Raw genomic sequence first — 11,001 nt, 5'->3', positions numbered from 1 at the left:
GAGAGAGAGAGAGAAAGAACAAGCAATTCTCTCCGCGTCACAAATCGGGAAGCGATTCCGTCCGGAACACAAATATATCTGTATTGCGTGTGTCTGTACTGTAAGATCTGTAAGCAATGCAACACTGCACCATCTGCACGGTCCCCAGAATGTTCTACTTTAGGACAAGGTGGGGAAGACTCCGAGTATCGGTCGTTTCCCACAGACCAAGGTTCTGGTCTTCTCGTTCCTTTTCCTTTTCCGTATAACGCGGCAGCATTCGCAAATTTTCGTCGCAATCAAAGCAGACTACTCCACAGTCGAGTCCGACAAACAAAAGTGGAGAACCGCGTTTGTTTTGCCCGCACGCAGCTTCGCGCGCCAACCGAAGTTCACGAAGGCGCTCGCGTGGCCACCGTAGCTGGCACCTTGTCCGCCTTGTCTCATCCCTTCTAAGTTAGCTAATGTTTAGTTTTAGCGGGAAGCGACCGAGAGTGATCCGGGAAAGAAGAATGGAGGAGGGAGGAAGATAGTCAAAAAGAGAATGAGACAACCAAAAAGATAGCGAGACTAATACAGAAAAATATCTGCAACGAATTTCAATTTGTCATTGCGATGACGCAGAAATACAAGTATAGACTCTCAAGAGAATTTTGCACATCTCTTCTCAATAGGATGTATTTCGAATCGAAATTGAATTTTTCGTCCTGAAAGTCAAGATTTCGATGCATTCTTCCTTTAATCGTTCGTACGGTATTATGATTCCTCCTGCGTTTGTTACTTTTCCAACCTCCTGTCCCTTCTGATTCCTCATCCATCAGATCCATCTCCGAAAGACGCGCGCATGTTGCGCAGAAGGTATCTCCCTTTAATCTACCCCTTTAATAAATCTCTCATCTACATGTGTATGTGCATATCGTGTATATATGTATAATATATATATGTGGGTGTGTACAAACATAATTTCTGTTTCAGCAGAATGTGAGAACGCAATTGCGCATTTTGAAGACGCGTGATAGAGAGAGAAAGAGAGAAATCGAACACGTGGTGTTAGGTGTATCGACGCATATTCTTCTCATCTAGCTTTTTCTTTGGTAAGTTCACTTTGTCGCTACTTTTTTCTACCCCTTCTTCTCTTTTTCCCCTTCCGAAAATTTCTTTCATGTATTCATAGCTTGGTCGATTCTCGAACAATTCACAAATCGTTTCTCCATCCCTCTCTTCATTTCATAATAATCCTAATTCTCTAGGATTATATCAAAACTCGAAAAGTAGGAAAGATGTCAAGGGAAAAAATTCAGAAAAAGACATAGGAAATGTCGAGGGAAGAAATTCAGAAGTAGATATGGGAAACTTGTTTTCCATTGAAATTTGCAAAACGTCGAAATTATGAATTTTAAAAATAAACGGATCGTATGTATATCGATATTAGAATTTGTGTATAAAATCTGAATATTTAATATAAGTTTACCTACTTTAAAAATATATATGATTTATTTGGAGTAACAAAGAGAGTAAGATAAGAGTGCAGAGAGCACATGTTATATTTATGAACCATTATGTCCAGTTTTTAAGCGACGAATACGATATTGGTCCGATCATTTTAGCTACACATTTTCTGAATTTAAATAATTGAAATAAATTCATGTTTAGGGAAAAAAAAGAAATGTAAACAAAGTGTAAAAAAGTGCAACCAAAGTAAATAGCCCTTGTCTCTTGTTTATCTCCTGCAAACTTTATGATCAAAAATAGCGAGAATATAAATGTCTTCTTCTTTAATGATTAATTATTCGTGAAAATTAATTAAAAAAGGACATTTCGGAAACTTCTTGATTTTTTCATTTTGCAGGAAGAAGAATTCATTTGGCACAATATCTAAAAATTTATCGCAAATCATGCTTGTATAACATTATCTCTTTAAACCTCATATATGCTCGTAAAAGAGGTTAGGAATAAATCGTCCCGTGTCAATGTTACAGTGGAAAAAAGCGTTTGTCTTTTAATATTTTTATTAATGAAGTTATACAATAGTTATACAAACTTACTAATATGTATATGCAATTAGTAAGTTTCGTAAGCATTGATTTTTTTTTTATTTAACAAGCATTGATTTTATGCTTTTGTATTTATTTAACAAGCATTGTTTTATGCATACATACACACATACACACATATGCATGTGTGTATATATATAAAACATTTATATATAAAAAATTGTATGCGTTACATGTATTTATTTTTACAGGCTTCCTGTGGTCATATTGAAGGCTTGCAAAGTCATATAAATCTTGCTGTTTCACGACTAATTAGTCACACGTTAATACGCCAGTAAACGGCGGAATGAGCGTGCGTATGCAAAAGTTACTTTTGTGCGCGCTCGTACTTCTAGGCATCATCTATTTCTGTACGAATCGGCATGGGAATGATAAAGATGTATCTCTGAAGCAGCTTCTCGCCGCTGCGATAAGAGCGGCAGAGATTGGGGGACTGCAAGTGATAGCAGTGCATGATCAGATTAAATTCAAAATAGAGAGCAAAGGACAGACGAAAGAAGGTAACATTGATATAATTTGATATGTATGTGATGATACATTAGATAAGTTTGTAACATTTCTATTTCTTGAATTATGTTTTTATATTATATAATCTGTTTTTTTTAATTCAATGAACTTTGATATAAAACAGTGATGTATAATGATTTTTCTTCTGTATCTCTTTTAAAGGTGTAAATGATCCAGTAACAGCAGCAGATTATAGGTCTCACTGTGCTATGTATCGCTCTTTGACAGAAGCATTTCCAGGGATTACTGTGATATCAGAAGAAACATCGAAAGATTGTGATAAAATTGTAGTTGAAGACATTAAGAATTCTGTTAAAAGTATTGAAGGTTATGATATAAATGACGATATTGCAAATGTTAATGATGTAACAATCTGGATAGATCCTCTAGATGCCACCAAAGAATTTACAGGTAAAGATACATTTTTGCCATTATAAATTCCAATACTTATAACAAAATTACTTTTCAGGTCATTTATGACAAGAAGTTATGTTTAAGATGACCAATATTTGTGCATTTTTATGTTTAAACATATTTATGTTACACTCAATAAGTTGGTCACAAATTTCACAAGATATTCTAATCAAAGATAATTTATAAACAATGAATATAAAGAAAATATATTACCTGCAATTGCAATTTGGAATTAATATTTTCGCGATTGTTTATGGCTAGATGTTGAAACATCGATTGTTTTCAGGATCAAACAATAGAATTTTTTGGACCTAATATAATACAGAAAATCATGTCCAGTTCCAATAATAATATAAACTCTATATGAACAATCTCAGAAATATTAAGAAGTTGCGGGTAAAGCTTATTCCTTAATAAATAATTTAATGTATAGATGCAGTAATTTGACATATAATTGAAAACTTGAAAAACCATTAAAATATCAAAACTTTGTACTAGATCCATCCAGTTCTTTTTTTTCAAATGTTAGACACAAAACTTTTTGAACAAATTAGAAAGATATTCAATGGTTCTGGAACATTTTATATTTATAGTTTGATGTAGCTTCTTATAAACCAAGTTTGACAGTTTTTGCATAATGTCTTGTGTATGTTTTTAGAAAATTTACTGCAATATGTATCTACTATGGTATGCATAGCCATCAAAGGACAACCAATTATTGGTGTTATATATAAACCGTTTGAGACAAAACAGAATTACAGTTTATTCTGGACATGGAGCAATCATGGCGTATCAAGAAACTTGAAAAATTTACCTAAGGTAATTGTGAAAGTAATTTAATAAAAAAAAGTTATAATCAATTTTGAAAAATTATTTAGTTAATCTTTGTTGAACAGGTAAAAGACAATAAAACACCTATTTTAATTGTATCTCTTTCACACGCTGGACAAGTAAAAAATACATCTAAAATTGCCTTTGGCGACAATGCTAAAATTATTTCTGCTGCTGGTGCAGGTGAAAAATTTTTTCAATACCGTTTTATTTCTATAATTCGCTATTAAAGACTTGTGATTAGTGAAGATAATTTGCACATGATGCATATTTTTCTAATCATTTAATTTCCTCATTGTTTTTAATTTTTCATTTTTCAGCCCCATATTCTTTTCATGCCTTCAATTTTTGTCATTAGCAATTTTATATAGAATACACAAATATAAGATATTTCATTTTAGGATACAAATTTTTGGAGGTAGCTGCTGGTAATGCGACAGCGTACGTTCATACAACTGCTATCAAGAAATGGGATATATGTGCAGGCACTGCAATTCTTAGGTATTGCTATCTAAATATTTTGCCTTAATACTACATAATATTTACTTGTTATATATTTATTTCTTATATTTCTTGTAGTGCTTTGGGAGGAACAGTGACACAGTTATACGATCAACAACCAATCTATTTTGGAAGTAATGACGCCAAAGTACTTACAAAGGGTCTTTTAGCAACTATGAGCGATCATGCTTGGTATTCCGAAAAATTCTTACATGACTTTCCATCCGATTCACATTAATCAAGAATAACTTGACATCAATGTATTAAAAAAAAATTAATTGTATATATTAAATTCTGTTTATAAAAGATTCGTGTTTTAAAAAATATCAATATGTGCTCATGTACGTAATAAAATCACATATCTTCCAACAGCTGTCTTAATTTAAGAATTTATTGTAAGAAATATTTGTCATAAACTATGTATTAAAAAAGACTTTTATATAATAAATGAAATAATAGTCATTTTATTATAAACTTTTATACATCCACACGTAATTATGAAATTTATGAATGATAAAAAAAAATTGATATAGATAAAAGACGCTAGCATTAATTTACTGTCATACATTTAATAAAAAAAATTTCAAAAAAACCGCTGATGAAATGTTTTTTTTATTATTATATAATTTTTGTTGATTATATAATAATTATTATATATACTTTGTATAAAGATAAATGATAACTAAAGTAATTTTACTTTATTTTCTGAAATACATATTGCAGTTGATTTTTCTAACTTTTCTATTGTTTTGCAAAACTTTGCAATAGCTTTTTTATATTCAGTCAGTTTGAAGGTATCACTTAAGCTAAAAACGTAACATATATATTTTTTCATAACCTTAGTTTGTAGTTTTTTTAAAGGAATTTCACCTTTAGATTGTAAAACATCTAAAATAGTTTTCTTCCAATGGAACATAGCAACGTCACTTCTATTATCCGAACTAGATCGTTTACTAATTTTTGCAATTATTTGATCTTCCTCTGATTGAATGCTGATTGATTCCAATTTCCGTTTTTTAGATTTACTTCGTCTCTCATATAGGTAACCGTTAGTTACACATGCTTCATCATTTCCATCTTGATGATTCACAGAATTATTTTCTTTGCATATATTTTCATTATTTTGATTTTCAGCGAGATTTTGATTGTCAAATGAGTTATTAGAATCTATATTTTGGATACATGTCATCTCATCTATAAAGAAGAATAAATATATGACTTGTGTGTATTTTATAAATCCTTATTATATATAATATTAAATCTTTCTTTTAGCTGAACTTCTTGCATGATTTATCTTTCTTCTTTTTCCACTTTTTTGAAGAAAAAAATGAACCATGCAAGTTCAGCTAAAAAAAACAGACTTACTCGTTCTTATATAATTCATATTGGGTCTATTTTTTGTAGATGAATTTGAATATATTTAAATATAAAGACTGTTTTCCTTTCAGGGGACACAATCGACTCAAATATTGTTCTATCTTTTTTAGCAATCAATAAAACGAAAAGATCTTTCCATTTCGTGATACAAGTTGACAAATATCATTTTATCTTTGTTACTCATGGAATATCAAGATATTTGTGTCAACTTGTGTCACTAAATGAAAACTTGATGAAACGACACTTGTATCGATTGTATCTTATAGAAGGAAAGTAGTCAAAATAAAATAGATATATCAAAAGTTTGGCAAAAGCGACATAAAAAGTTTTAATATAATTCAATGCAATGATAAAAAACAGATCTACAAAGAATGTATTCCAAAATTCACTCTCAGTGCTGAAAATTATAGTGCATATAATATAAACTAGAGATCTTTAGTGCTGGCAGTGAATTTTGACACAACCATAAGAAATTCTTCCATTAAATAAACAAATCTATTATAAGACGAACATTCACCTTTATTCTGTTCCTGATTTTGTATAGGATCTTCTGAAATCTTTGTAACTACTTGTTGACTCTGCTTATGTGCATTCTCCATTTTGCTCCAAACGCTCTCCACGATTGTTGCATTTATACGATTGCCTATCGCATTGTGCACAAAGTTAAGAAATTTAGCCTTCTTTCTTGGTATATTCTCATATTTTGACAAGGTATTCAGAAAGTTCCGCTCTAAGTGTGATAATTCTATTGTCCCAGTCAGCAAGTCATTAACAACGTTAATCCATTCTTGCTGTTTGCGCTCGCCCTTATTTGCGCTAGGTTTTGGAACATAATCTTTTGCGCCATATCTTTCAGCTTCAGTGATACATTTAGTGTGTGTAACATACTCGTCATTTCTTAAAGTTAAAAATATTAATGTGATTATTAATATCAGCTGATGTTGGAAACTTATTAAATATTTAGCAAAGATATGTTATTGATTCTTTTAAAATTTGATAGTATTTCGAACATGATATTCGAATGATAAGAAAATTCTATTTCAGGTATTTCTATAATTTCTTCGATTTCTGCATCTCAAGATCCGTAAAATATATTTCAGAAGAATATATTTCAGAAATATCTGAGATTGTCCCTACATTAAAAAAAGAGCTACTTTCTTTCAATTAAATTTTTACCGAAAATCCTTTAGGCAGTCCACGCAGGTCAGGAAGGGTGAATTCCGGCATTTCTGCTGATAATGTATAGCCACTTTGGGCTTTCTTAATGAATCGCCGCAATGGTTGCAAGTAAATACAACCATATTGTGATTTAGTTATTTATACAATTACGTTACAATATTAATTGAAATAATGATCAATATGACGAATATATCAAGTAATTTCAACTTAACCTACAAAAACAACGCCGGTACTAAATGATACTAACCAAATAGCACCAATCGCGTGTCACGTGTCACGTGGATCTAAAAAGATTATGATTTTATATAGAATCGTCGAAATCCGTACATTAGCGCCAGTATATATATATTTTCGATATACGAACTACATAGCTACGTATTGGCGATAAAATCACGATATCGTAAATAAATGTGGTCCGAATCCGTACTAAATTGTAGTGCTAAATTATATGCACTAGATTACTTTAAAAAGTGTAATATAAATTATAATTGCTTTATTATTTTATAAGATCAATTTTTCTTTCATACTGTGTCTCTTCAATTCCATTCTTTAGTCTAAATTTTTTTATTTTCAGAAAGAATATAATTTCCGTATTCAGAACGCGCTTTCAACGTTAACTATGTGTTAAATACACGCTAACATAAGTGTTCTGAATACATACAGGATTCTCCGGATTCACGAAAATATCTCGAATTCCGAAAAAAACTAAGGACTGAGAATCTGTGCGTAGCGTTTATATATCTTATCTGAAAGGTAGCGCGATTCAATAAATGCTTGAATATAGCAAGACTCGTGCTCATTGGTTGGTTTGAGAGTAGTGGGGTTCGAGATTCCGCGACTCCTATAAATAACGTGTAATTTGCGATCTCGCATTTTTGCGACTTTACGACTCTGCGGTTCGGTCGGGGGATAGGCTTGCTAGTCCTGTAATATTACGTTGAAATATCTCACACTCCTGACTTCGAATTGTGGACCTTTTCTCCTGAAGTATCCTGATCTCCAGAAATATTGTTCCTATAGAGAATAATAAAACGATGGAAAACGGCTCGAAGGATTGCGCATTCGAATTATATTAACAATACTAACATATATACTAACAAGGTAACATAAATATTGTCAAATTTCTGATTCTTTCACATGCGACGCGAGAAATGTTTAAGAACCGATCACTTTTTCGAATTTTTAACATGTCTTATGTGTAAATAAAATATTTAATGTTACGTAATATGTACATAATTATTAATATCACTATGTTTTCGCGTGAATTTCCTATAATATTTTAAATATCGTGTAATGTAGATGTAATAGGACTAGTACATTGGTTGTTCGATCGAAATTTTCCGCAATATTTTCATTCAGTTGAATCAAATAGTACGCCGCATTAACTTTGATGATGCATGAGGTTGACCGCGCGCACAAAATGACGCCACTTCGTCTTAATAAGATCGCAACGAGTGACAGATGACAGGCGTCTTGTCCGTCGATCTGTATTAGATTTTTTTTGCGCGCGGTTAACTTTATGCATCATCAAAGTTTACGCTTTATTACTTTTGATTCTATGAAACGAGTATTGCGAAAAGTACTTTTGGCGTAGCGTTTAATTGGTAAAAAAACTTATATTATCATTGTACTTCCAGGGCATTTGCAATATTCAACTGACGCGAAACATCAATTTCGTGCTCATATATTACTAATATAATTATTAAAACGCATATTTCAATATTTATCCGATTGAAGGTGTATTGTAATATGAATAATTGACAAAGCAACTTATTACGAATGTCGCGAATATCTTATCATAGCCAATCTATCCCGAGCTGTCGCATCCTGTAAATGAAACGTGTCGCGTTGAATAACGAAAAGACTTCGTTTCCTGCACGGACCGCAAGCAACTTCACGCGTCAAAAGTGACGCGGAGCGACAACGATGCTATGCGTCCTACTCTTCATATATTTCGAGCATAAATAGTATACGCGCATTGCATTGTAATAGAATAGGCGTATTAGCTATGTTTACATTGCATTTAGAACATAACCTGTACAATAGGTGTTCTTGTTTATCCTGTAGGTTAAACAAAGATACTTATCGTAAATGTAGCTATCACTAGATATATTGGCTCCGGATGAGGTGGCGTCGTTACTCATTTAATAAGCGAAACTTGCATTTATTTACTAACTTCTATATTTTTTCACTAAAATATAATAGATTTCGATAATTGTATGATAATTTGATCGAATGCGCATTTCGCAGTAAATTTTATATCAAAAAATTTAATTTCAAATCATAAATAAAATTACTTGCGTACGTAAACTTCAAGAAAATTATTCTTCAATATATTTATCTTAGACATTATTCACATTTGAATATATTCGTATATATTATAGATTAGTGTTGTACAGAAGTACTACACTAATTCCGATTGTGTATCGTGTGTGCAACCTAATAAGGATCTAATAATTTGTGAGAAGTTAAAGGGAGAAATTTGAAAATCTGAAAGGAGAAGGAGATATAGGAGAGACATCAATTGCCGATGAAGCAACTTTGCGGTAAACATCATAGTTTACTTATAATAAAATTAGCCTCTCCTTTCCGTTTATTCGGATTATTTTATTTCGATTTAAAAATAATAATTAGAGAGAAAACAATTAATCTGAAAAAGTTAATTTTCATGGAGATATTTTTTGAACAATCATTTCAATAGATATTTAATTGAAAAGTGATTTAAAAATTCTGTGCGCATAAAAAGTAGTCTTTTAAATCATTGATTATTTTGAGCATTTTAATTTGTAATTCATGTTTATATGTTGCAGAATCATCATAGCTATGTGTGATCGATAACTCTACTTACGCATCGTTCGGTGAGTGATAAAATTTTTTATTAATGAGGTAATGAATTTTGAAAATTATCAGATATACGTTTACATATCAATATTCTTACAACCATACTACAAGTGAATATGGTACAATGAATCCATGAACAAACTTTCATGGATTCATTATGTCTTAAAATGAAAAAATTATAAAACATTATGATATTTAATCTTGGATTCCTTTTTATTATTTGTGACTTTGATACGAAAGAAATTTGCGTTTCAAAAATTTTGCTGAAATGAAGAATAGTATTGCTGAAATATCTAAAAATTTAGATAGGTACAGATCTGAAAATAATTTTGTTGGACCATCAAAATAATTATATAGGAAATTTAAACATAATGTAGATTGTAAAAGAGCAAGAGTACAAAATTTTGATATTACAACAACCAGTTTAAGCATCCTTTTATTTATTTAGCTTAATTTTTAGATATTTCATCAAAACTATTCTTTCTGTATATACTGTATATACTATTTGAAGCTATACTATGCTTGAATCTGTACTCGTACAGATACGAAAATAAATAAAAAATAGGAAATAAAAAATTTATTTATTAATACTTATTCTCTTGAAATAATTTTAATATAAAATAAAGATTTGAAATTAAATTTTATTGTTATAAAAAACTCTATTATTTATTTCAAATATAATAAAAAAATGTTTAAATAAACAGTAACTTATTCAAGTAAAGTCCTCCTTTTCTACAGAAATATAGAAAGCAAAACGTCAAAACAAATAACAAATAACATATAATATAATTCCATATAAAGTTAGAATATAATAATAAAAAAATCTTAATAATTTCACTATGGAAATATTATCGAAACAATTAGATTTTTATTAAATTAAAATTATTGAAATAAATAAAAAATAAGAAAGAAAAGTAAAGTGAAATTACAAAATCATAAAAATTAAAATATTGAAACTTTATAGATGTAAAGCTTTTCTAAAGATTTGAAATATATGCAATATGTAAAAATAAAGAATTATATTTTGCTAGAGAAAAATTTATTAAATTAGATAGGAATATTTTTCTTTCCCCTAATTCCCTTCCTAATACTTCTCCAAGATTAAATATTTTATAAATTGATGCAAAATACCAATTATACATACACACACACACACACACACACACACACACACACACACACACACACACACACACACACACACACACACACACACACACACACACACACACACACACACACACACACACACACACACACACACACACACCACACACACACACACACACACACACACACACACACACTACACTACACA

General features: G+C 30.6%; 2 protein-coding genes across 2 annotated transcripts; one reads left to right on the top strand and one right to left on the bottom strand.

Moving 5' to 3' along the window:
- The first annotated feature begins 2,319 nt into the window (after window positions 1–2,319).
- LOC105622833 (putative inositol monophosphatase 3) lies at window positions 2,320–4,748 on the top strand. Its single transcript, XM_012204244.1, has 6 exons — window positions 2,320–2,533; window positions 2,703–2,951; window positions 3,613–3,773; window positions 3,851–3,968; window positions 4,187–4,286; window positions 4,365–4,748. The coding sequence occupies exons 1-6, from the start codon at window positions 2,320–2,322 to the stop codon at window positions 4,522–4,524; spliced, it is 1,002 nt and encodes a 333-aa protein (XP_012059634.1). The 3' UTR covers window positions 4,525–4,748.
- LOC105622880 (cell growth-regulating nucleolar protein) lies at window positions 4,641–6,964 on the bottom strand. Its single transcript, XM_012204289.1, has 4 exons — window positions 6,840–6,964; window positions 6,175–6,560; window positions 5,024–5,480; window positions 4,641–4,662 (listed from the first exon to the last, which is right to left on the bottom strand). Exons 1-4 carry the CDS (start codon window positions 6,962–6,964, stop codon window positions 4,641–4,643), a joined length of 990 nt encoding a protein of 329 aa, XP_012059679.1.
- Between the last annotated feature and the right edge of the window lie 4,037 nt (window positions 6,965–11,001).

Source organism: Atta cephalotes (genome assembly GCF_000143395.1).
Source record: "Atta cephalotes unplaced genomic scaffold scaffold00049, whole genome shotgun sequence".
Classification (NCBI taxonomy): Eukaryota; Metazoa; Arthropoda; class Insecta; order Hymenoptera; family Formicidae; genus Atta; species Atta cephalotes.
The sequence above is the reverse complement of the archived record's forward strand: the minus strand, read 5'-3'. Positions and strand labels throughout refer to the sequence as shown.

Bases quoted from the DNA above. Each gene is read 5' to 3' on its own strand.
- LOC105622833 (XM_012204244.1), top strand. From the start codon at position 2,320: ATGAGCGTGCGTATGCAAAAGTTACTTTTGTGCGCGCTCGTACTTCTA. The intron at 2,952-3,612 runs GTAAAGATACAT...GTATGTTTTTAG, and splicing joins TGCCACCAAAGAATTTACAG to AAAATTTACTGCAATATGTA. The intron at 4,287-4,364 runs GTATTGCTATCT...TATTTCTTGTAG, and splicing joins GCAGGCACTGCAATTCTTAG to TGCTTTGGGAGGAACAGTGA.
- LOC105622880 (XM_012204289.1), bottom strand. From the start codon at position 6,964: ATGGTTGTATTTACTTGCAACCATTGCGGCGATTCATTAAGAAAGCCC. The intron at 5,481-6,174 runs GTTCGTCTTATA...TCTTCTTTATAG, and splicing joins GGAACAGAATAAAGGTGAAT to ATGAGATGACATGTATCCAA. The intron at 4,663-5,023 runs GTTAGAAAAATC...TCTTAAATTAAG, and splicing joins TTTTGCAAAACAATAGAAAA to ACAGCTGTTGGAAGATATGT.